A 24,973-nucleotide genomic window follows, 5' to 3' on the forward strand; every position below is an offset into this window, starting at 1 on the left:
CCATCGCCCGCCCGCCTCATCCCGCCCGCCGCGCTAGGGCAGCAGGCCCCGCCGGCCCCCGCCCGTCTTCCTGCGCCCGGGCCCCGCGGGACCGGCCCGCTTGGCCCGGCCGGCGGCGGCGGCGTCGGCAGCGGCGGGCGGGGGAGGCCGGGGGAGGTGGGAGGAGACGCGGGGAAGGACTCGGGTTGCCGCTACAAATCCGGTGACAGACCCGCCGCCGGCACATGGCGATCGGCCCTTCCCGCCCCGCGCTCGGCAGGTGGGTGCGGGGCGGCGGCACGGGCCGGGGCGCCCATGGCGGGGGGTGTCTGGGGGTGCCTACCGGCGCTCCCCCGCCGGCTCGACGCCGCGTGTGTCCCGGCGGGTCCCCGACCCCAGCGGCTGAGGGAGCAGGGATCCCCGCGCCGAGCGGGCGCGGGGGGGGCACGCGGGGCGGGGGGGGGGGCGGCCTCTGCGCGGCGCTGACGTCGCCGAGGGGCCGCTCCGAGGAGGCTGCGGCTCGGGGCGCCCAAGATGGCGGCAGCGGCGGGTGACGGGTGCGTGCGGGGGCGGCCGGCGGGACGGGACGGGACGGGACAGGACGACGGCTCTGAGTCCTCGCTGCCCGGGGGCGGCCGGAGGGAACCCCTCGGGGGAGGGCAGGTGGCCGGCGGGCGGGAGCCGAGGGCAGCAGTACCCCTTGCCCCGGGGAGAGCGGCGGCGCAGTGCCCGCGGAGGGGCACCCTGAGGAGGGGGCGCCAGTTGCCGCCGGGGCCAGCCGGGCAGGGCGCGGGGCCGGGGGAGCCGCCGGGGTGAGGTGGCTGCGGCCGTGCCAACGGCTCCGGCGGGGGAGCGGGGTCCCCCCGGGACCGTCCTGTCCCGCCGCCGTCGGTGTGTGGTGGGGGAGCCCATCGGGGACGGGTGAGGGGAGCGGGCCCCGCCCGGGGCGGGGGGACGGGACGGAGAGACGGACTCCCGGTCCGGAGGGCTCGGAGGGGCGTCGAGGTGAGGGAGAGCCGGGGGAGGAGGAGAAGGAGGGGAGGGTGTCGGTGTCGGGGCTGCCAGGCCGGACGGTGGGGTCTGCGGCGGGTGCCCTGGCTGTGGGCGAGGGACGAAGAGCCGCGCCGTGCCGCGGGGCGCTGGCAAGGGCCGGGCGGTCGGGGCGGTGGTGGGTCCCGCTCGGACTCCCGCACCCAGCCCACGGGTGAACTGAGCTGGCGTGTCCTGCTCGGAATCGCTGTCAATGCGGGAGCCAGGCGTTGTCCGAGGAGCTGTCGGAGCGGCCAGGGATGCTTGTTTTCCTAAACGGGAAGAACATTCCACGAGAGTAAATACAGAAAATGCCGTGTTTTTCGTGCTTCTGGGGCAGTGCTTCAGTCTCGGAACTGTTTGTTTACCTTGAACTCTTCAACTGCAGGAAATGCGCGGTTATTTTGCAATAAGAGACACGAGAGTGTAATGCTGCACCGGTGGCTGGTGTCCTGTCTGCTTCTGGGCAGCAAACTCTGTATACATTCCTTAGCTGGCGAAAAAAAGAGAGGGAAAAAGTTAAATTACGATCTCTATGGCTCCAGCGAAAGGCGGCTGGAGGGTTTCTTGTCAAAGGCTGTATAGTTAAAAAAGGGAAATAACGTACAAAATTTCCTTTTTGAAGCGCTGCTTTGATTTCTGAGTACTTATTTACTTCTAAATCTTACGCCTGCAGGACTGTAGTGCAGCGTGAAGTTACGGACATCAACGTTTTGTTGGGTTGTTTTCTTTAAAAAAAAAAATTGGGTAAGAAAGCAGAAAAGCAGTACCTCTGCCTTCTAGCTAGCATGCTTGTTATCTAAAACTGGAAGTTGTTCAAGTAGCCATGATTCCTGTTTTTTCGTATGAAACAGGTACTCTGAACCTGATGAAAATCATCAGGTTCTGTCATCTGATTTAAAAGCAGTAATATTAATGGCACGCACGAGCACAGTGTGCGTGTATATATATTAGTAAAACTACATACTGCATTTCTAGTCTAACGCTTGAGATAGGTTTTGACTTTTTTTTTCCATTTACATGCCAAGCAATTAATTACGAATGCAGTGAGGAAGGGAAAATATTTCCTTTTGTTTACATTTAGAGTTACAGTTTTAAAATATATCATCTGCGAAGATGAATCTTAAATTTATTGTTTACATGAAACACAAATGGGAGGAAAACATATTTTCTTGACTTCTGCGTTGTTTTTTAACATCGATTTTTCAGCTCATGAGTTACCCCAAAATGTACACTTTGCCAGCCATTTTTTGGTGAAACTGAAGAAACGAACATTTCAATAAGGTTGAAATGTGGTTCATTGAAAAAAAAAATAAATCCTATTCCATATGTCTTTATTTCTCGCTTGTGAAACTTTGGCGCAAGAAAAGACTTTTGCATATCTCTCTTTTCCCAGACAACTTAATGCTTTGAGTAATGCTATTCTGTATGTTAGTACTCGTTATTTTGCTTACTACTTGAGCTCAGGTCTGTGCTAAGAACGCAGGGGGGCTTGATCTCTGAAGTGCTGGTCAACTAATTCACAGTTTCTTTGTGTGTGTGCACAGAACTGAACCTCGGGAGAGAAGAATGCAGGAACTAGTGCTGAATAACTTTCTTTAGGGAATTTTAACGTTGGAGCATTTGTATTATTTTATTCCAGCTGCAGCTTTCTTGTAGGCGTGGGAATGAGTATGCAGTATTTTTTAGGTTTCGTCCACCATTATCTGTTACTTCACTCCAGTTTTTTTTCCCCAAGCTATTCTGTCTTCCCCAAGCAAGACTGTTGCCAGGTCTTGGTTCTAAGGTAAAGTTTTAAAATTTTGTGACTTGATTTAGTTTCGGTACTTCAGTGCTCTACGTCTGAAAGCATTCATGCTGTCAGTGTCCTGCTTGACATTCAGCTGAAGTTTTCTTGTTCTCAGTTTTGTATTTTTAGCTTTTTCACAGTCTTTTCGGGTATTTCTGTCTTTTTGACCAAACTCTGCATTTTGATTTCTTCGCATTTTCTTCAAAGAAAGACTTCTCCCGTGCCAAGATGTTTCCTCCCCCTCCCCCTTTCCACCCCCATCTCCTTTCTCCACACATCGACGTAGGTGGGAAAATGTCATGCTGGCTTGGTTGCTGGTGGGGGAGCTGAGGTTTTAGTTTTTTTCTCTTCAAGGCGCTGATCTTGCGCTTTCGCAGAATCGTATTGCTTTTGCGTGAAGAGCTTGATTGTGCAACCCCTGGTTTACACAGTGGTCGTCCTGAAATCAGCCGACTGTTTTTGTCCTCAGTCCAATATCTGCTTACCTTGAGGTGTGTAAGTAGTTTCACTCTTGATAATATTTTTAAAATGGAGAAAACCAAATTTTCTGACCACGTAATATTAAAAAGAAAGAAAAAAAAAAGGGCACAGTGTTTACACAGTGACTTCGACAAAACCAGAAAGGGTCGACCTCTCAGACTCCTCTGACTGACAGCATTGCTGTATGTGACAGCCCTGTGGGAAGGCAGGGTTTAGTGTCCTTATCTGGCCTGCTGGAAAAGGTCCACTACTAATATGTTATGCAGGAGAATCTATTTCTGTTAGCCCAAAAGCACAAAGATGAGTCTTGTCTCTATAAATCCTGTCTACCATATTTAATTATTGCAGCATGCTTTACATAGGTATTACTTTAGTATTCCAGGAGGGATTAACAAATAGTCTAACTCTGAAATCTATGTGAATTTTATCAGTGTTAAAAACAGCTCTGGGGAAAACAGGTTGTCAGAGTAGGTGAAGACATGGGATAATGTAAGTAGTCTTATTTATAAAGACAGTATAAAAAGCAAACTTCGTATGCAGGACTGTTTGTAAAAGAATCTCATTAGCAGCCTATGAATAGACTACCTGTTAGAAGGAATGTTGTGGATGCTAGCAAGCTGAAAAAGTTCAGCAAGCCATTATTTTTGTGATCTGTTGACCATGGCACACAAGGGATCTCAACCTCCCATAGTACACTATGGCTGGTACTTAATCTGGGAATTACTGAATTGGGTACCCAGAGGTCATGGTGCCTGAAATCCTTCAGTGCAGTCAATATGAACTGGAGACAGATCTTAAATAAGTTGAATGAGAATGATGAATACGGGCATGTAAAACTGTGTACATTTGCTAGTTTCACTACAGCTGTCTCAGCCTTTTCTGTGTTATGGAGTAAGATGTACGCAATGCTGGATACTGGCTATGTGCTTAAAGAATTATTAAAGCACTTATGCTGGTATCTATTGTAACATTTTAAAAGTCTCTAGCTGTGGGCCAATTAACCAGTCAAAGCCATTTTTTGTTAAATCTTTAAAGTACAGTTTTTATCTAAGTACCAGATAAAAAACAAAGCTGCTTTCCTATCCATCAGAACTGTAAAACTGGATAAATATTAGCATATTCAAGGATAATAGCTGTATTTTATCATTTTGGGTTCTATCCAGAGTTGTCTACATCACTTAGTATTTTTGTAGGCTGGTTTACTTACCTGTAAAACAGAATTGTGGACCTTGAAGTTCTACAGCTTAGGCCAATTCCACAGTGTGCGTGCATTTGTAATAGCATAACTTGTCTCGCTTGGCATAGCCTGGATATTTGACAAACCCTTGGTACTTCTCAGATGAAGTAACCGTTTCATCTGGCACGTACAGTTTATAATAGTTCTGGTGCTGTGTGCTGTTTAGCCCTTCTAGTCAGTGACATCGTGGGCACAAACACCCAGATCAAATAGAATCACTTCCTGACACATTATTTGTCTCTAGATGATATCTCTCAACTAGACATAGTCAAAAGAAAGATGGTCAAAATTTAATGAATCCCTGTCTCTTTAATTTTAGTTAGTCAGAGCCTGCCTGTTTGGTTTAGGTAAATGCACCTTATAGGAAAAAGCAAATACAGCAGCTTTGAACAAGTAAATGCTACCACATAAACTTATTAAAGGATGTAAGCCAGTGCTAGCCAAATTTGTAAGTGATTTTTTTGAAGATATGGATTAGAAAGATCTGTTCAAAATGCAGGTTTTTATAAAGTTTGCAGCAACTGAGGTAGATATCTAATGGTATTTCTGTCTTAAGAAATCAAGTTCTGCTTTTCCAAGTCACTTTTTTTCTTTCAGAGATATTAGGCTGACATTTAAAAATGTACTTATTGAAGATACATTATTGTAGAAAGCAGTGGTATAATGGTCTTGCCCGAGCACAAAGGTGCAGTGATTTAATTAAAGGTGTGGTTTAATTAAGGGTTTGAGTTGTAGAAAGCCTCATTTGTCTGAACTGTTGGCACTGTGTAAACATAATAAATTTAAGTGAACTTTGCTCTTCTGCACCTGTATGCTTAGGGACAGAATTAATAGGAGCATTTTGGAATCATAGAATCACAGAGTATTTTGGGTTGGAATGGACCTTCAAAGATCATCTAGTCCAAGCCCCCTGCTGTGGGCAGGGACATCTTCCATTAGATCAGGTTACTCAAAGCCCCGTCCAACACTTGAATACTTGCAGTGGTAAGGCATCCACAGCTTTTCTGGACAACTTGTCCCATTTTAAGTTGTGTTTGTATGCAAACTCTGTAACGTCTTTAAACGAAACCGGTGCTCCTTTGAAAAATCCATGCCTAATCTGAAGTGTAGCAAGTATGCTTCCATCCTCAGCCAGATGGTACTGGGAATATAAACAGTGTTATTCAGACCGTTTAGTCTGAATGTCGAACTGCTGTTGATAAAGTAGATTGTGGCTCCACATAACTGATTGCCTTTAATATGTTTGTTGGGACTTGGATGGAGATCATGATCGTAACTTCAAGTATGAGTTATTGAAATGCTGACATCTGTAGAAGTGATACAGCTGGGTATTTATGAACTGTAACATAACTTATTTTTTTTTTAGGTGCAGATTGAAATATCATGGACAGAAAATAGTTTGGATGATGTGTTTTGCCAGCGTGTCACTGCAGTTTTGGTTTTAACAATGGATAAGTGTAAGCACATAGGACGTCTGCGACTGGCCCAAGATCACTCCATTCTGAATCCTCAGAAGTGGCATTGCGTGGACTGCAATACGACGGAATCTGTGTGGGCGTGCCTCAGCTGCTCGCATGTGGCGTGTGGAAGATATATTGAAGAACATGCACTAAAGCACTTTCAGGAGAGCAGTCACCCAGTGGCATTGGAAGTAAACGAGCTGTATGTTTTCTGTTATCTCTGCGATGATTATGTTCTTAATGATAATGCAACTGGTGATTTAAAATTGTTGCGAAGTACATTAAGTGCAATCAAGAGTCAAAACTATGAGTGCACTACTCGAAGTGGGAGGACTTTGCGTTCTATGGGTACAAGTGATGATTCTTACCTTTCACATGGTGGTGCCCAAGCCTTGCTTCGGAATGAAGATCGCATGTTCACAGCTCTCTGGCACCGACGGCGTGCGTTCCTGGGCAAAATATTCAGATCGTGGTTTGAGTTGACACCTACTGGGAAAAAGATTTTGGAAGAAGAAAGACTGCAGGAAGAAGAAGAGGAAAGAAGGGACAAAGCTAGGAAGAGAAGACAAGAACGAAAGCGTGAGTTAAAAGCAGAGATGGAAAAGATGCCTCCAAGAAAGAGCAGTCGTTTACAAAATCAGATTAGAATGTCCTCAGAAACATCACCCTGCCTGCAAAAAACATCCCAGAACATGGAATCTGTGTCAGAGTTGGAAAAAATGTATACCTCAGATGAAGAACGATTGAAAAAAATAAGTGACTCTCCAATTAAACGAAGGCCCACAGTGACTCCTGGGGTAACGGGACTGAGAAACCTGGGAAACACATGCTATATGAATTCTGTCCTGCAGGTATTAAGTCACTTACTTATTTTTCGAGAATGCTTTTTAAAGCTTGATCTCAACCAAACTCAGGAACTGCTGGCAACAGCAACCAATGGTAAAACCAGATCTTCATCTAAACACCTGTCAATAGCTGCCTCCACATTGCATGTGAATGAGAACCAAGAGAAAGTAAAGGGATCGTCTTCTGTGAGGCGGCCTAGTTTATCCTCTGGATTAAGTGGAGGAGCATCAAAAAGTAGAAATATGGAACTTATTCAGCCCAGGGAGCCCAGTTCAAAGCATATTTCTCTCTGTCATGAGCTGCATACTCTGTTTCAAGTTATGTGGTCTGGCAAATGGGCACTGGTGTCTCCTTTTGCCATGCTTCATTCTGTGTGGAGACTAATTCCAGCCTTCAGAGGATATGCCCAACAAGATGCTCAGGAATTTCTCTGTGAACTTTTGGATAAAGTGCAGCAGGAATTGGAGACTACGGGGACCAGATACCCAGCTCTCATCCCTGCTTCTCAAAGAAAACTTATAAAACAGGTTTTGAATGTGGTTAACAACATTTTTCATGGACAGCTATTAAGTCAGGTATGTTTCGTGATTATTTTTTTTTTAAAGTGTGGAATGATTTGTAGTTATGGTTTTATATTGGTCAGTGATGGGCATACTTCAAAGGTTAATACATTTATAACTATTGAGGTGTTTGGGGGAGGGTATAATAAACACAATTTCAGAAGAAAGGTGGTTTCTAAGCCACAACAGTACTCCTAAAACTTTCAATACGAGAGTCACCTGATAAACATAAGTGTTAAATTTGGTATTTTAAAGCACACCTTTGCAACTACTGAGAAATATCTGACTTTACTATGAAGCACCAACTCATTTGCAGGAGTAAAGAATTTACAGTTTTGGGCATCCAGCTTATCACTATAGTGATGCTAGATAAAAGGTGTTAAGGAAGGTGTTAATCTCCTATAAGTGGAAACTGATTAGGTAATGGATGCCACATAGGCAATTATTTCAGTAAATACCTTGAATTTGAGATTCATTACTACAGAGTAATTGCCTGTCATGATGCCATGTATGGGAATACTAATACTTCTTTTCTGTTACAACACAAATAGAAGGCGCTGTCAACACAGGAAAACACCCCACCCCAAATTTGTGGGGTGGAGGTGATGCTTGTTTTCCTTTTTTTCTGCCTGACTACTCACCTTTTTCCTTCTTCTACTGTTAAGTATTTCAATGTGTCCACTTACTATTACGCATATCCCATCTGTGTGCGTGTTCAAACATCTGAGAACTGTGTGAACAAACGATGCTGGTTTCTGTTGAATTAATCTGAAAACTAACCAAATTGCAGCAGGAGCAGGAACTGAGAAAGTCTTGGCCCCCTGGAATTGGTCTTTATGCACGCACACGTTAATGAGGGAGTCCAGAAGCATTTAATGGATGTGTTGTGTGAAGGAGTAGAGGTTTAATACAAATAAACAAAAATGTGGATGTTCCCGTTATTCTATTTGATGGCTTAATGTTTTAGTATGTTAAGCTAGAAATCGAAGTGGTTTTTGACTAAGGTAGGATTGTTTACTGCTATGATATCTATAAACTTTATAATAACAGGGCTTTTAAAATTAGGGCTGTTTGCAGCATATGATAGCTTTTATGTCATATGCGATTTTGCATAACTACTAGAAATTTTGATATTTACTAATAAAACCAGATCATCCTCTACCTTCTCTTTGTCCCAGTGTAAGAGCATTTCTGTTGGCATACTTCCTTTCCTCGGGGTAGTAAACATATCTTGTATCAGGGTTGCGCTAATGTAAGTGTCTAGTATATTATGTCATTAAAGCTTTCTATTTGAAAAACACATTCCTCTCCAAAACAGTAACTGTTAGTAAAACGAAGTAATTGCCTAAGTATACTGACAAGGCTTGGTTACATTCTAAGCCTTCTTACAGGGCTTGTTTTTTGCAAGAATTTTTAAGGCTCTGAAGACACAAACTTTTTTTCAGTAGTACCACTTCTTTCACATGTTTCTAGCTTCGTTATGTGAAGAGGCTTGTGACTAGAAACCCTCCCACCTTCCTGAAACCAGGGAGGGGAGTAGTGAGAAGTGTCATCGAGTAAGACTGAAAGGGAATTAAAACAGTTTTGAGCTCTCCTGTGACTACAACTCACAGCTCTTTTACTGCAGCTGGTTAATGTCCGTGTGCATAACACAGCCTTGATGAACTTCAGAACACCTAAAGTGAGAGGGACAAGGAAAAAGACATGGAGGCTGTTATCTGTAGTAATTTCTACCTGGCTTATTAAGCAGTTCCCACAGGCAGTGTCCAACATTTTACCTCCTAATTTTGCCTTTGTCTTCTGCCACTCCTCTGTTTCAGTTTAGTCTTTGCTAGCACTTTTGAACGCTGTAAGTATTAAAAGCAAAAGGTAACCCCTGAAGATTTGTATTTCTTCCTTGATAAAATGTGTTCAGGTCATCTTAATGATTTGGTCCCTGGTGTTTGCACATGGAAGGATAAGCTTTAAAAACTATTAGGCAATTACTTTCCTCTCCTCAAAAAGATTCCTGCTATCAGGATTTTCCTAGGCGTTTGTCAGAACCGGCACAAACTGCTATAATGAAGTTAACATAAAAGGCAAGGAAACATCCATACAGGGCTGAAGAAAAATATGAGACTTCTTGCTATGTCATCACACCTTTAACGATGTTAGCTCTTAAAAGCAAGGACTGTATGCTTTGTCCTTGTAGGCTTCACTTTATCTTAAATTTAACTACCTACAAGCTGTAACAGTACAACAGAATCACAGAATGGTAGGGTTGGAAGGGACCTCTGGAGATCATCTAGTCCAACCCCCCTGCCAGAGCAGGGTCACCTAAAGCAGGTTGCACAGGAATGTGTCCAGGTGGGTTTTGAATGTCTCCAGAGATGGAGACTCCACCACCTCTCTGGGCAGCCTGTCCCAGTGCTCTGCCACCCTCAAAATAAAGAAGTTCCTCCTCATGTTTAGGCTCAAGTATTACAATATGCTCAGTATTACAGTTTCTCTCTAGAAGGTAGCTGGAGCTGTAGCCTGCTGCATTTAGTCTAGACTATTCAATAAGCTACCTCTTTATTCAGTGAATAAGGGGAATTCAGAAGCTTGTTTCTGTGCAGTTGCTTTCCATTTTAAGATCACTAGAAAAGTTATTATACTTACTATCCCTTAGTATTGAAAATATTATTTAAAGATATTTGATTCTGTGAGATAGTCGAGTGCAGTGAAGTCAATCTTCTTGACCTTCAAACTTTATGAATACTGTGAACTGCTTCTGATACAGTACACAGAAGGTCACTTACAACCAGATAAGCTGTACGTTTACTTAGGTTTCACATGACTTTTGCATGTGCAATAAAACATTTTCCCTTTTCTTCTAGCTGTTCTATTTTAACTTGAAGGGAAGTCGTAAACCTGAGTTTGCCATCAGTCTGTTGCTGTTGAAACGTCTGTCTGCTTCAGCACTGCAACTGAATTTAGGATTAAGAAAGGAGAAAATTGTGTGTGTGAGAATCTTAGGCAGATCACTTTTTGATAACTAGAAAAAGCTTTAGGTGATGTGAAAACAGCTGCACGTTTTATATGAGTTAGTGGTTTTTGATTTTGTTTTGTTGTGTTCTGAGCTGATTTAAAGTAAGCCTTCTTCACCTACTACTTGAAATCTTTTACTGTTTTATGGAATACTAATTTAGGTAATGAGTAACTCCAGGAATAGCATGAGTGTATTGCCTCTTGACTTTTTTTTTTTTAATGTTTTATTTATTCCAATATCCTTTTTAGGATTACAGCTTTTTCCTCTGCAGTACGGACTGTGAAACTTCAATACCCAGTACATTGAAGGGAAGTAAAGATAGGATATATAGCTACAAAACCCTTCCCCTCTAGTCTTTCCTTTTTCACATGCCAGTCTTCCTCCAGTGAATGCCTGGAGAAAGTTGTGCTGTAGCATTTATTGGGCAAAGGAGCCTGTATCTCGTGAACCTGTGCTTTCAGAGGCAGATTTGCTGGAGCAGTGGCTCATCCCTCAACCCCGTTGGGACTGCAAGGAAATGCCAATATATATGTATATTAAAATCCCAGTTGTTTTCAGTCCCTCAGTGTTTGTACTCTTGTGGGGAGGTACCCACTGTCTCCTGTCCTTGATCCTTCAATGGGAAAAGAGGAAAATACTGACTGCACAATGAAGTTACGTGCCACTGGTAAACTGACACATGCTCATCCACAGATCTTTGAAGTACACTTCAAGAGCTCAAGGAGATTAGCCACCATCTCCCTCAAGAGTTTTTTTTTTTGTTTGTTTGGGTTTTTTAAATGTTCCCAGCTGAATATCACAATATGCAACAATCTTTAAATGATCTATATTTCAAGTTTTGTCCATACTAATCAAGGAAGTGGGCGGGTATATTAAAAAAAAAAAAAAAGCACAAAAACCAGAGGCTGAAGTAGCATATTTTATCTTTCAAAGTAAATGTATCTTTTCAGCACTGCTTTGGGAAAAATTGTGTCCCACATGTCTGCAGAAATCATACTAGCAGAAACTCTGGTGTGTGTAGTTATGCTTGTCAGGATGATTTATACTGAGGGGGAGGGAGGCAGGGAAACTAGTATGAAGAATTTATGAAAGCTGATGTAGACAATCTAGCTGATCTAGGAAGCTAGCCTAGCAGATCTAGCAAATTCACAGATCGCTGTCAAATCTTATGTGTAGACACAGCTTTTACCTCTTGAACTTTAGCATTTTAACTAAATTGGTTTGCCCTTAGGATAATGTTGAGTACACAGGTTTTGATTGTTTGAAAGCTAGAGGGCTGTTTTAGGTTGTATTTTTGAAGATTTTAATATTCACAAAAAGTATAAGTCAAAACTATCAAGACATCAAAAATGGTGAAAGAATAGACATGTGTTTCTGATACTGCTGATTTGATGGCAGTCTTGACATTGGAGCATAGCACATAGATGTGCTAAATAAATTGCCCATATATAACTGTCCCCCAGTTCACCCCGTATGGCATGAAGCTTTCAGGAACTAAAAAGTGGTAGTTACTAAGGAAAATGGACACTGGATGTTTTATATATCTTGTGCTTTTTGGCTACTGCCTTGGGAAAACTTCTACCACTGTGTTGATAAAACCTTAAGAATTTCCTAAAGTTCAAAGTAAGCTTCTTGTCATGAGAATTATCAGGAAAAAATGACTTTTCTGTAAGACAGACAGGATGATTCTAAATATTTCTACCTACTCTTAAATAATGCCAGAATAATAATTCAGATTATTGAATGTCTTAGTATTCTTATTTTGTGTATGCAGAGACGTAAAGGCATGTTTGAGTCTAATAACAAAATAAATTGTCAAAATAGTCACCGAAGATCAAATCATTTATTTTAGAAAACTTTTCTCTTACCAAAGATTGTTTATCTTCCCTCAGTTGCTCAGCTTTCATTCCTTATTTTTCTGATAACTTCCTGACAGTTAAATTCATGTGTACTTGTGTGCATGCAGATATGCGCATGTGCATACGAATACACATACAGAATTGTTGAGGTTGGAAAGAACCTCTGGAAATCACCTAGTCCCACGCCGCTCAAAGCAGGGTCATCTAGAAGAGGTTGCTCAGGGCTGTGCGCAGTCGGGTTTTCAATAGCACCAAGGATGGAGACACCACAACCTCTGCGGGCAACCTGTGCCGGTGCTAGGCCATCCTCACCCTACAAACACTTGCTTCTTCTGTCTCAGTGGACCCTCCTCTATTTCAGTTTGTGCCCGTTCCCTTTTGTCCTGTCACTGGGCACCACTGCCTTAATCCCCCCCTTATCGGGTATTTACACACATGGATAGGATCCCCGTGAGCTCCCCTTCTCCAGGCTGAACACTCCCAGCTCCCTCAGCCTCTCCTCATATATCAGTTGCTCCAATGCTCAGATGCCCTTTCATCATCTTCCTGGCCTTTCGCTGGAGTCACTCCGGTAAGTCCGTGTCTTGTACTGGGAAAGGCAGCACCGGACCCAGCCCTCCAGCTGCGTCTCACCAGGGCTGAGGAGAGAGAAAGGTTCACTTCCCTCAAGGATGCTCTGCCACATGCAGCCCTGGAGGCTGCTGGCCTGCTTTGCCGTAAGGGCACATTGCTGGCTCATGGTTTCCTTGTCCCTGGGGATCCCGGGACCTTCTCTGGGGAGCTGCTTCCCAGCCTGTACTGGTGCCTGGGGTTATTCCTGCCCAGGTGCAGGACTTGGCATTTCCCTTTGTTGAAGTCCATGAGGTTCCTGTTGGCCCATTTCCACAGCCTGTCCTCTCTCTGGAAGGCAGCACAACCTTCTGGTGTACCAGATGCTCCATCCAGGTGGAGCAGACTTGATGAGGGTTTAACAGAATTGTCCCCAGTATCAACCCCTGGGGTACACCAGTAGTGTCTGGGCTCCAGTTGCATTTGATGCCGCTGACCACAGTGCATTGAGGCTGGTAATTCATTCAATTTTCAGTCCATCTCACTGTCCATTTATCTAGCCTGCACTTTGTCATTTTTTCTGTGGGCGTGTTAATGGGATACAGTGTTGGAAGCCTCACTGAAGTAAAGATAGACAACATCCACTGTTTTCCACTCATCCACTAGTTACCTGTACCAGTCATCTTATCGTAGGAGGAAGGCTATCAGGTTCGTCAACTGTGATTTTCCCATCAGTCTTAATCTGCTCCCAATCATCATCTTATCCTTAGTATCTTTGGAAATGGTTTCCAGGATTATTTGCTCCATCAGCCTTCCCACAGGTGGAGGTGATGCTGATTGGCTTGTAGTTCCCCAGATCCTGCCCCTTGAAGACAGGAGTGACGCTTGATTTCTTCCTGTCCTCAGGAACATCCCCTGATTGCCATGACTTTGCCAGGACCTTTCAAAGGTGGAAGACAACCTTGCAATGCCATCAGCCAGCTCGTTCTGTTCTTTCAGTTTAATCAGGGGTAGTTTCTGATTCTAGGGAAGCGGAAAGAGGACAGTTGATATTTTCTGTGGCTAAAAAAGGCCCAGTAAGGGAGGAGAGAAAATAAGGTTTGTGCTGATTTAAGTGAAAGCTGCGTGGGTACGTAATTCAAGGAAGAAAATGAATGTTGAATTATGAAAGCAGTGTTATACTGAACTGGCACATGTTGCAAAGCAGTAAATAGTTGTTGATGATTTCTTCATAGAGCACTCTTGATGAAATTCAGATTTAATGTAAATGATCAAAGATATACCTAGCCAATGTAATTTTAACATCTTTTTGGAGTGGTGAGGAACCCTTTAGAAACTGTTTTGTTTGGGGTTTTGAAAGGCAGTGAAATCCTCTTTGTGAGGATACCACTGCTTTTGAATCTGGTGCCTTATGTAAAGCTCTTTGCCCAGATTCCTGTTACAGCAACACCAAACAGTGCAAGTGAGGAGTGGTGGCTGTGCTGGTGTAGTAGTGAGTTTCCTTTACAGCAAAGTTGTGATTAATTACCGTTTCTTCTTAGGACAAACCTATCTTGGTCTGTGAGGTTTTTTTCTCAATAATTCACCATTTATTACAGCAATGCCTAGTAAGAACTAGCTTTTAATATCTCTGGGCATACTTAAAAAAAAAAACAACCCAAGTGGTTTGATGACTTCCTGATGATGTTTAAGGTGAAATCTGAGCAAAGTGCCTCCCCTCAGCCCCACTCAGCAGGGCAGAAGAACAATGTGCAGGGAAATGAAGAGAAATGAACAAAGAGAAATTAATATGTCAAGACCTAGAGAGTGAAGTAGGTTCTAGCCAATGTAGTATGCAAAATATATTTAAAGTTTTAAAAGGCAGTGGTTCTCCTTGTAAGTCTTGCTTCATTTACTTGCTCAACTGATGTATTTCAGGACAGATTGTCTGAGAGGAGCGGAAATGTGCAATCTTTGGGTTTTTTAAAGCCCTTCAGTTTTGGGTAGTGTGCTGTGAGTTAAAAGTTTGAGGGAGAATGCTGAGGGTGACCAATGTTGCACTGTGAGACTGTGTGTGACTGTTAAAAACTATGAGAACTTCAGGTAGGTAATAAGAGGATTTGCACTTAGCCCCATCCATGACCTGTATGCTGATTTCTATATTCTGGTATTAGTCTCTGTGCTTTTCTGTGTTGCCTGAATGACAAAACGATTGTCAAGTTGCTTTCCAAATAGATGAAGGTGACATTTAAAAAAATGTTAATCCATAAGAGGCCATTGAATCACAGACCACAGTTTGTTATCATTATGCTTATGTTATTCTGGTGAATAGGTACAGATCATTTTGGCAATGGTCTATGCTCACCACTACAAAGTTTAGCTATTTTTATAACTGAAGAAATACAGTATAGACTGTCGTGTGGAATTACATATCATAGCAGCATCCTAGGAGTCCTACTTTGCTGTGGAAAAATTCAATTACCACTCTTTCTATATATGTCTCATATAGCGAAAACTTAAGTAGTAGGGGAAGCATAAAAATGGGGCTATTCATCTTCCTGTTCTTAAAAACCAAAAAAGAATTAGAGCAGAGATGGTAACAGTTGTCTCTCTTCCATGCAAGTGCAGGGAGCATAGGCTAAACAGTTGATGATGGAGCTGGCTTTTTCTGCAGCAATATGTTAACTATTTTCTTTGGCTGCATTTAGGCTGAATGCCATCCGGGGCAGTGGCTGTCCATCAAATTATTGTGGGCACAATGATGCTTGTCTGAGTGGCCTCCGTGCTTAGCTTGAATCAAGCAATTTGATCCAGCTCTTTTCAGCCTGGCCTTTGGCCCATGATTGAATACTGAGCTGTAACCAAACAATTGTATGTAGCACCCGCGTTTCAAGGCGTGAGCGGGCGGTCAGGACAGAACATAAGGTAGAGATTTCAGACTAGCTAAACCCAGTAATTTACTTTCTTTAATGTAAACTTCTCATGTAGCTTTGTTATAAATGACAGCGTTAAGGCTTCTTAGAATAGCAATTGTGGAATATAATGGGGAGGTGAAATCAAACTCTGAATTTGTAAAATACCGTCATAAAAAGATACATGTCACTGACCAGATAGCTAGAGCAGACTCACTTCCCTATTACTGTTGTGCATGCTTACACCATAAAAAGTTACACTGGACAGATTAATAAAGTTTTTGCTAGCCCTTTGAGTTCATGTTTGGGGAGGTTTGGTTTTGTTTTGTTTTTTTTATAAAAACCTCACATCTTGTTCAACCAACTTTTGAACAGTTTGTACAATTTCAGTGCTTTTCATGAAAAAAAGAAAATCTGTGTCGTACTGTGTGAATGGTAGTGGAGTGTGAGATAAAAGAGTCTCATTTAGGACAGAAAGAGAAGTGATGGGAATATTGTGAAGCCCATGCTGATGGACAAGCCAGTGCAGATGGATTCCACGGAAGGGCAGGGACCCTCCTACTTGTTGAGTAATCCAAATCGTAAGCTTAGGCCTGGCTAAGAAAACTACTTCCAAGCTTTTTTCCAGCCCTGATTTCCCTCTCGCTTACCATTGAGCGAGAGTGTGTACAGGAGCAGTTAGCGCACTGGAGCTGATATGCTTGGGTTGGGTGTATGCTTATCCAAACATGTCACTTGGCTCTTGGCAGGTATGGAAATCCCAGATAACTCTTCAGAGTTTAACTCCGCTGCGGCCTTACGGTGAGGAGTGTCTTGCATTTGGGGAAATAAGTACAGCTCTGTATCACTACAGGATTTTGTCAGAACAAATCAGCTTTGCTCACAGTTGCATGACGAGATGAGAAGCAGCATGTTTACCTTATTTTGGTTTTTTGGGAGGCAAAAATTGGAAGCTGGTACAATTATTTTTTTCTTTGGGATAGAACTTATAAACCAGTTGTTGAAAGAGGATCTTAAAATAACCTAGATTGAAAACATTACACACTAAATTTTAAACCCCAGAAGTTGTTAAAATTATCTGTACTGAGTTCATGTATGTACTTCGTCCTGAGCCTGTTAATCTTCGGTGTGCATTCATGTGCAACAGATTCTTAAGTAACTCGTCCATTAAATAAACTTTTGGCCCAACAAAATCACCCATTTGTACAGCAGAAATCTATTAGTCATTCTGTGTTTATGCTGAGAGTTAGCTTGAACTGTGGCCAAACATATCATTTTGTCTCCAAGTCTAGATTCCAGCTCTGAATTACTAATAGTTTGTGGCTTTGAAACGTTGCCAGATGTTAGCACTTAAAAAGAAGCTCCTGTCAGTGTAAATTAAAACAGAAGATTCTCCTCTTTTCTGCCATGTAAGTTCAAAGTTGTGTTTTCCAAGAACAAGGCAGCGGCCTTTTCTTCTTAGAACTTAAAGCAGCTAACAGCTTTCCTAAAACTCCACTGCTAAACACGTGTGCTTGTACACAAATACACATCCACGTGAGGTAGAATGCATAGATCATGTGTAAACTGTTTTAGCTAATGAATGTATCAAATAATTACTCACAAGAACACCTAGGAGGAAGGTACCATAAGGTGGGAGATCCATCCTCTATAAATGATGATGAAATAACAGACAAAGCAGGGTGAATAATTACGTAGCAGAAAACCTTCAGAGGAAAATAAAGGAGCTCTTGAACAAAACTGAGCGTATTTTCACACTTGTGTAGGCTTACTAACCTAATTGAAGGGAATGACACTAAATGTATGTAGAACAGCAACGCAAAGGCGTGCCTGTGAAATAACGGTATTTGGATCCCTCATGGATTTTCATTCCTTTATTATTACATCTTTGTATTACTTGTTCCAAAAAACTTGTGGTATTTTCCTAAACGGGAAGCATGCTTATAGAGGTTTAATTTGGCAATTATTTACCCTTGTGGTGCAAACAAATAAGGAAATATTTGATATTCCATTTACTGTAAAACACGAAGGGTGGTGTCTCGTCACACCTGGCTGTTATCCTGAGCTAGTAAATAGCAGTACCTTGACAGTTGGTCCTATATGAAAATTTTGAGTTCCTTTAATCTTTTTGGTGGGAAAGTTTAATTGTTGGGGAAGGGGGTGGGAACATGTTGGATGCTTACGGAAGTTCTGTCAAAGCTATCTATGTGAGCCCAATTAAAATTCAACTTACTGTCCCAATGCGTCTTTTCTAGAGCAGTGAGGTTAAAGCTGCTTTGAGTTAGGGGTCAACTGCAACTTAAAAGCCAACGGTAGAAAACTCAGGTAATTACTCTTCAGGATTGTATTGTACTTGGTTGCACTGAACATACAAAGGTGAAGATATATTTAGTCTCTCACACACACTTGGTGTTTACTGTTATTTCTTTATAGCTTTTATGAATTACGCTTGTTACAATCTAAATGGAGTTTCATTACTGCGTAGGTCAGCTGCTAGTTGTTCATCCATGTGCATGGTGGAAGGGTGGAGGTCCTTTGGAGGAGGGCTCGAGTGATGTGACACTCTTCTATAATCAGCTTGAGCTGGCTTTTAGAAACTGCATTGCAAATCAACACCTAATGTGTTGCCATTCCAGCGTAGAAGAGCTATTGCTTTTAACTTACTTTCCTAAATATTGAATGTTATCATAAATTGTCCCCTGCTGTATTATCTGCATTTTCCAGGTTGACTCACTTCACTTCTTGACATTTTATTTATGTTGTCTTACTGCTTGTCCTTTCCCTAGTGTGACGATGGATCCACTTACTGAAAGAAGAAATAAATTATTTTTACCTGTTAATTTTTCTTTGAAGAAGTGTGCTTCCTAATCCAGGCTTCCCTGGAAGACTTACAAAGTAAGAAGGATATGACTTTAAAATCCCCAGCTGTGTGTTGTTTTGTTTTGTGACTTTTTTTTTTTTTTTTTAATTAACCTAAACTATAGTTTCTCTCTTTCATGTAAATTTTCCTTTTGGAGTGTTTCTTTTTGGAGAAAAGACTCCTGAGACTCCACCAGCTGCTCTCTCTTGGACAGGCCCAGACAGACCATTTTGACACGGCTTTTGTTTCTCAGTAAAACATAAGAACACGTACCTATTTGTGATAACAGTATTGGACACGCTGCTTCAGAGAAAAGAAATTAGGTGTATTGTTTCTTTTGTTAAATGACTATGTCGTCTTGTCTTGTCTTTGGTTGCATCAGTTATCTCTAGGGAAAAAATATATATTTTTTTTTTTTTTTTAGAGCTATGTTATGGTGGACTTTTAGCAAAGGAAGTTTTTTGAGTGTAAGCAACTGGTGAAATACTGTTTTACAGGTTACGTGTCTTGCCTGTGACAATAAATCAAATACAATAGAACCTTTCTGGGACCTGTCCCTGGAGTTTCCTGAGAGGTATCACTGCAACGGCAAGGAGATGTCGTCTCAGTATCCGTGTCTGCTGACAGAAATGCTGGCCAAGTTTACAGAAACTGAAGCTTTGGAAGGAAAGATATATGCATGTGATCAGTGCAACAGTGAGTAAAGGCAGTATGTACTCACGCATACATTCTCTGTGTAAAATATAAAGTAAACTGACTGAAAGCGTGAAAGGAAAATACTAAAAGTCTTAAAAGTATGTTGCAAATGAAGTCCTGGTGTGGTCACTTCACAGCTATTACTTAGCATCTAGTAGATGGAATTGTTCAAAGGATGTTTTAAAGTGTGATGCTTCTCTTACATAAAGTCTGATCGCACATTAATGGGGATTCTGATACTCGCAGCTGAAGAACCCGTCAGCTTTTTAAATTAAGGTGACTAACCCAAGTGACCACAAGTATTTTATACTTGCACCATAAAATAATCTTTGCAAAATGGCTCTCAGAGTGTATCTTTTTTAAGGATAGACAAATTTGGTGGATAAATCTTAGACTGAAACACAACACAAGGCTGTTATTGAGATTTGTATTGTGTAACTGTGTGTTATGCCTCAGCAAAACGAAGGAAGTTTTCTTCTAAACCAGTTATACTCACAGAAGCTCAGAAGCAGCTTATGGTGTGTCGACTACCTCGGGTTCTCAGATTACATCTTAAACGGTTTAGGTAAGTAGTACTGCAACAAACAGTGCTGCAAACTGATCAGTTCAGTCCTGCTCTTCTGCTGTTTGGGGTCAATGTCTTTCAGCATCAGTGTCATTTCCCTTTACTAATATGATGAGAAATAGTTATTAGAAACTTAATTTTTCTTGTTTAATTTAAACATCAGTAAGATACGCTGTAAGTAGAGGATTGACCTTTTGGATTCCAACTACTTGCTACTTTAATACCAAAATTATTTAATCCTCCTTTTCAGTCAAACCTACTAACCTTGCTGTGAACTCTGTCGATAAAAATTAATCTTGCGTTATCTTCAGGTAGAGTAAATGCTTGTATTCACTAACGTACAAACCGAGATTGCGTTCAGTGGAAGTCTCACATAACCTTCACATAACCAAATACATTAATGCATTAGCCTGAGAGTAAGGAAGTAGAAGCTGCATCTCTGTGAACTCTTAGTCCACACATTAGTACAGAGTCTGTCCGGAATACAAAGGAAACTAAAAATGAGATAGAATAAATGAGAAATACCAATGAGATATGATACATGGGAAGTATTTCCCACTCACCGTTACATAGATCTTAAGATGGATATTTCAGAAGATGAGAATAGTAGGTACCATTAACACGTTTTAAAAGGCCTTGAAATAAAAGGGAAGTGAAAGAGGAAGCCTGGAAAAAACATGTGCAAATTAGCATTTATTTTGTGCACAAAGACAATAGTGAAGGTAACACTTGTTATGTCAAAACGTAATTCAGAATGCTGTGTTCGTTCTTTGAAAAAAACCATAAATTTTCATTTGTCTTAAATTCCCAGGTGGTCAGGACGCAATCATCGTGAGAAGATTGGGGTACATGTTAATTTTGATCAAATGCTGAACATGGAGCCGTACTGCTGCAGAGAATCCCTCAAGTCCCTCCTACCTGACTGCTTTATCTACGACTTGTCTGCTGTGGTGATGCATCACGGGAAAGGATTTGGCTCAGGGCACTACACTGCCTACTGCTACAATTCAGAAGGAGGTAGGAACCAGCTGTGAAATCAGGAGTGTGGGAGAAAGGGCTGTTCGTTAATTCTAAACTGATAAGCTTACTGTCTGTTCTCAAACGCAAAAGGGAATCGCTTGTAGCTGAACTGCCTGGAGTGAGAATCGCAGTTTTGTAGACCAAAACAGTTCAGTTTTTGCATTGGCTTGTTCAACACATTCTGGCTATAAAGTCTCATAAATGTGAGAAAGCGTCCTGGTTTCAGCTGGGATAGAGAGAATTTTCTTCCTAGTAGCTGCTGTCTTCTGGATTTAGTATGAGAATAACATTGATAACATATTGCTTTAGTTGTTGCTAGGTAATGCTTAGATTAAGTCAAGGACCTTTGTAGCTTCCCGTAGAAGCTGAGAGGGAGCATAGAGGGGACAAGCTGGCCAAAGGAATATTCCTTACCATAGGTGTCATGCTCAGTATATAAATGGGGTTGGTTGGGGGCAGGGATCAGCAATCGCTGCTCAGGATGGTCTGGGCAGTCGATCATCAGGGGGTGAGCAATGGTGTTGCATTACTCATTTTGTGTATTCATTTATTGTCACTGCTAGTGTCTTCTCTTCCATTACTTTTCTGTTAAACTGCCTTTATCTCAACCCACGAGGCTTCCTTTTTTTCCAGTTCTCCTCCCCTATCCCACTGCTGGGGGTGGAGTGAGTGAATGGCTGCATGGTCCTGGTTGCCAGGTGGGGCTAAACCATGACAAGAAGCTAAGCTGGGGTTTTAAAAATGTAGAGGCAAACATGCTAGATCAACTGAAACAGTATACTATTTCTACACAACTTGCTAAATGATATTCAGTAATTAATTATTAAATGCAATGCAATTACCTCAAATCGGTGACCTGATGACTTTTTTTTTTTTTTGGGTGTATTTCTTCACTGCAGGATTTTGGGTACACTGCAATGATTCGAAACTCAACATGTGCACTATGGAAGAAGTCTGCAAGGCTCAAGCTTACATTTTGTTTTACAGCCAACGACTTACTCAGGCAAATGGACATGGCAAAATACCATGTCCCAGCACAGCTGAAAGTCAGGAGCACACAGAATTAGCTGCCTGTTCCATGCACGACAGTAGCAGCTAATCCAAAGCCAGTTAACCATGTATGGTAAAAGTTCGAATTGTCATAACTATATATTTTTAAATGAAATGAAAGTACAGTATTGTACTTTTTTTACTTTGAATCCGTGTACAATGTTTATATACTTTTGTATTAGTTAAAGTACTCTTTACAATTGTTAGTAAAAGTTTTTATTGACAGTAAGTAACCTAGAATTTCAATACAGCTATTTTTTTAAGAAGATTGCTACTTGCATTTAACTCTTACCTCAGGCTGGTTTTTTTAAGCTGGTTTTGTATTTTGATAATCTTTTTGAATTGGTTTAGAAAAATGACTTTGATTGAATGGGCAACTGATGTTTCTCTGGTTAATTTTCTATATATGCTTCTGTACTTTTTATAGTATAGTTCTAATGATATCATGATTCTTACTGTCTGCAGGAATCGCTACTAGGTCTTAGAATATTAACATTCACCAGCAAGGAATGTTTTACATGTCAAATAGTAACTGAACTTTTTGTAGGAAACTTTCTGTATATTCTTCATGACTGAAGTGAAATTATTCTGCAAGCTTCAAGGGAGCTACACTAAAGATACGGTGATAAAATTTCTTAATATCTGAAATGGAGGCAATAGAGCATGTACTTATTTTCATATAAGTACGTAAGAAAGAGGAGCGTTTAATAACACAAGAATGTATCTTTACCAAGACTTCCATGTTTTAGCCTTAGCAAGTCTGACAACTTAAAACTCGAGTGCCAAATTCAAAGCACTAACTTTGACAACCAGGGGCTTTTTATTCCAATAACTTAAAAAGCTTTCTTAAAAAAGAAACTCAACAAAACCACGCTCACCCACCCCAATGTCATTGCTACAAGAACATTGGCACCCCCTTTCTTGCATTGGACAAGCTTACTTTAAATTGTAGCAAGCGTCACCTGTCTCAGTAATCTCCAACACAAACCACTGAAGAGAAGCTGTAAAACTTGTACGAAAGTGTTTTTTCAATCTGACTGGTTTCCTTACCTCCCGCTGCTGTACCTTCGCTGCGGCCCTACCACTAGCATTAACAGAAACTGTGCATTGAGGAGAATCTAACGAGCAGGAATTAGCAGTCTCCACATACAGTAGTTAATGCCAAGTAAATTTTAATTGTGAAGTTATTTTGCATAAGTCCTATGCAAATTGTTACCTCATCTTTTGCAAAGTTTATACCTCAATAAAATGCCTTGATGTGGACAGAAAACTGTGCGTGTACTGGAATTAGTTCCTACATTGTCATTACAATTTTTTTATTAAATTATTTTTAAACTTAGTCTAACATGGGTTAAGGCATAACTATAAGACCGCTTTGGCCATCTGTCACTGATTTAACTGCATTTGAGCTGGTTTTATTCCTGACTTTTCCTACCGCTTTTATCTGTGTTTCTGAAAGACACCACGTTATAGCGAGCACATAGTGGCCTCAGATCTCAAACTGTCTTTGCCTTGTGCTCATCCTAATCAAGTGTGCAAAAGCAGTTTAGTCAGTTTAGTCCCATTTTATTTTTTTTTAAGGCAAGGGCCACCTGCTGAAGTGAGATTATCTGAGAAATCTACTTCTTATAGCTGTGCAGTCTTTCAAATTACTTTCCTTCTCTGCTGTCCTTTCTGGTGGGGAAATTAATGTAGTTTAAACACTTATTTCTACTTACAGGTAGTTTAGGGGAGTAGAAAGGAAGGGGAAAGTGTTGTGCTAATTGCCTTTCAGACTTCTGATACTTCTTCCCCCAAGAGTGCGTCAACCAGATAGGGGTCCTCAGAGACCGTTAATGGAAGAGTTTATCTTGGGAATTGTAGAGAGCCACGGGACACACACAACTTTTCCAGCCTCAATCCATCAGTATTAAGCAGATAATAAGTCCCTTAGAAGGAATCTTACCCTGCCATTGTTTCTAGAAGGATGTGCCTGGGCTGTGCTTACAGCGGGTCTCCTGCCTTTGTTCTCGCTGCAGCAGGCATTGCTAAGTCTCAAGGCTTTCTCTAAAAGACATCATTAGCTTAGCGAAATCAAATTCTGCTTTCTTCCCATTGGTGCTCACTTGGGTAGAACAGGAGAAGGGAAGGAGAAAGGACAGACTCAACCATAGAGTTCTAGTCCCAGTCAGTTCTAGTCAGTGGGAAGGATAGCGATGATTACTGCAGTCCAGCGTAAGGCTGAGATAATTCAAGTGCGTTTCTCAACAACAGCTTCTGCTTTGGTTCTTCATATTTGCTCTTTCATGTCTCTGGCTCTGCACCCCTTACCTAGAGTAAGGCCTAAGCACAGCATGAGTCTACGTGCTTATTTTCTGCCTTGCTTCACTCTAGTAAGTATTGAAAATAGAGCTCTAACCGGAGCCAAGAAGTGGCAAGGTTCAGGAGCAGAAATAACCATAACCAGTGCGGAAGCCTACGTGGTGCTGTAGGCCTTAGGAAACCAGACAACTCTTTGATCAAAGGCCACCTACCCGTTTTAGCAGCAGCTGTTCCTGGGGTCAGGGTTCCACAACTCAAGGGTCCAGCACCTGTAGCAGCAACAGGGATAGAGTGAGGTGGAGTGGTCTGTTACAACAGAAGAGACCCAGGGGCAAACCCACCTGATGGTTCCAGCGCTCCCTCCTTTATCAGCAGGGAGCTGGTCTGGTAGCCAAGGTCCTTGCATGAAAGATTAATCATGTGAAAGCATCTCAAGAAGCCATAACCTTTGTCTCCTCTACTCTTCACCTTCATTGTAATCTACATTCAGAAAACCAGGTTCAGGTTGAAGGCTCTGCTCCACTGCTACCTTGGTATGAACTGTCTGCAGCCCAGATACCTGCTACCTGACCACCTACAACTCCATCCTCTGCCCTTGCTGAATTTCCTCTCGCGGCACAATCAGTGCTTGTAGGAACTCAGTAAAGCAATTACTGTTAATGAGAGGTTCAGGACCCTCTCGTGCACACAGTAACACTCCATAAGCAGTAATTTGCCAGCCAAGCATAGGGTGAGCATGCACACAGGCTGTAGCTCGATGTTTCCATTGATAGAAATGTTTCCAGTAATTCC

At 41.9% G+C, this 24,973-nt stretch overlaps 2 protein-coding genes across 6 annotated transcripts; one reads left to right on the forward strand and one right to left on the reverse strand.

The window, feature by feature from the left end:
- The first annotated feature begins 111 nt into the window (after positions 1-111).
- Positions 112-23,142, forward strand: USP44 (ubiquitin specific peptidase 44). Of its 5 annotated transcripts, none has more exons than XM_063322770.1 (6): positions 112-259; positions 5,881-7,395; positions 19,047-19,245; positions 19,702-19,810; positions 20,622-20,827; positions 21,730-23,142. In XM_063322770.1, exons 2-6 carry the CDS (start codon positions 5,962-5,964, stop codon positions 21,927-21,929), a joined length of 2,148 nt encoding a protein of 715 aa, XP_063178840.1. In that variant the 5' UTR covers positions 112-259; positions 5,881-5,961; the 3' UTR covers positions 21,930-23,142. The 5 variants fall into 5 exon arrangements, with proteins under 5 accessions (XP_063178840.1, XP_063178837.1, XP_063178838.1 ...); XM_063322767.1 differs by lacking the exon at positions 112-259 and adding an exon at positions 459-536; XM_063322768.1 differs by lacking the exon at positions 112-259 and adding an exon at positions 734-870.
- On the reverse strand, positions 319-2,993 carry LOC134511503 (uncharacterized). Its single transcript, XM_063325587.1, has 2 exons — positions 2,849-2,993; positions 319-1,280 (listed from the first exon to the last, which is right to left on the reverse strand). Exons 1-2 carry the CDS (start codon positions 2,991-2,993, stop codon positions 319-321), a joined length of 1,107 nt encoding a protein of 368 aa, XP_063181657.1.
- Positions 23,143-24,973: the final 1,831 nt, after the last annotated feature.

Source organism: Chroicocephalus ridibundus, chromosome 1, assembly GCF_963924245.1.
Source record: "Chroicocephalus ridibundus chromosome 1, bChrRid1.1, whole genome shotgun sequence".
Classification (NCBI taxonomy): Eukaryota; Metazoa; Chordata; class Aves; order Charadriiformes; family Laridae; genus Chroicocephalus; species Chroicocephalus ridibundus.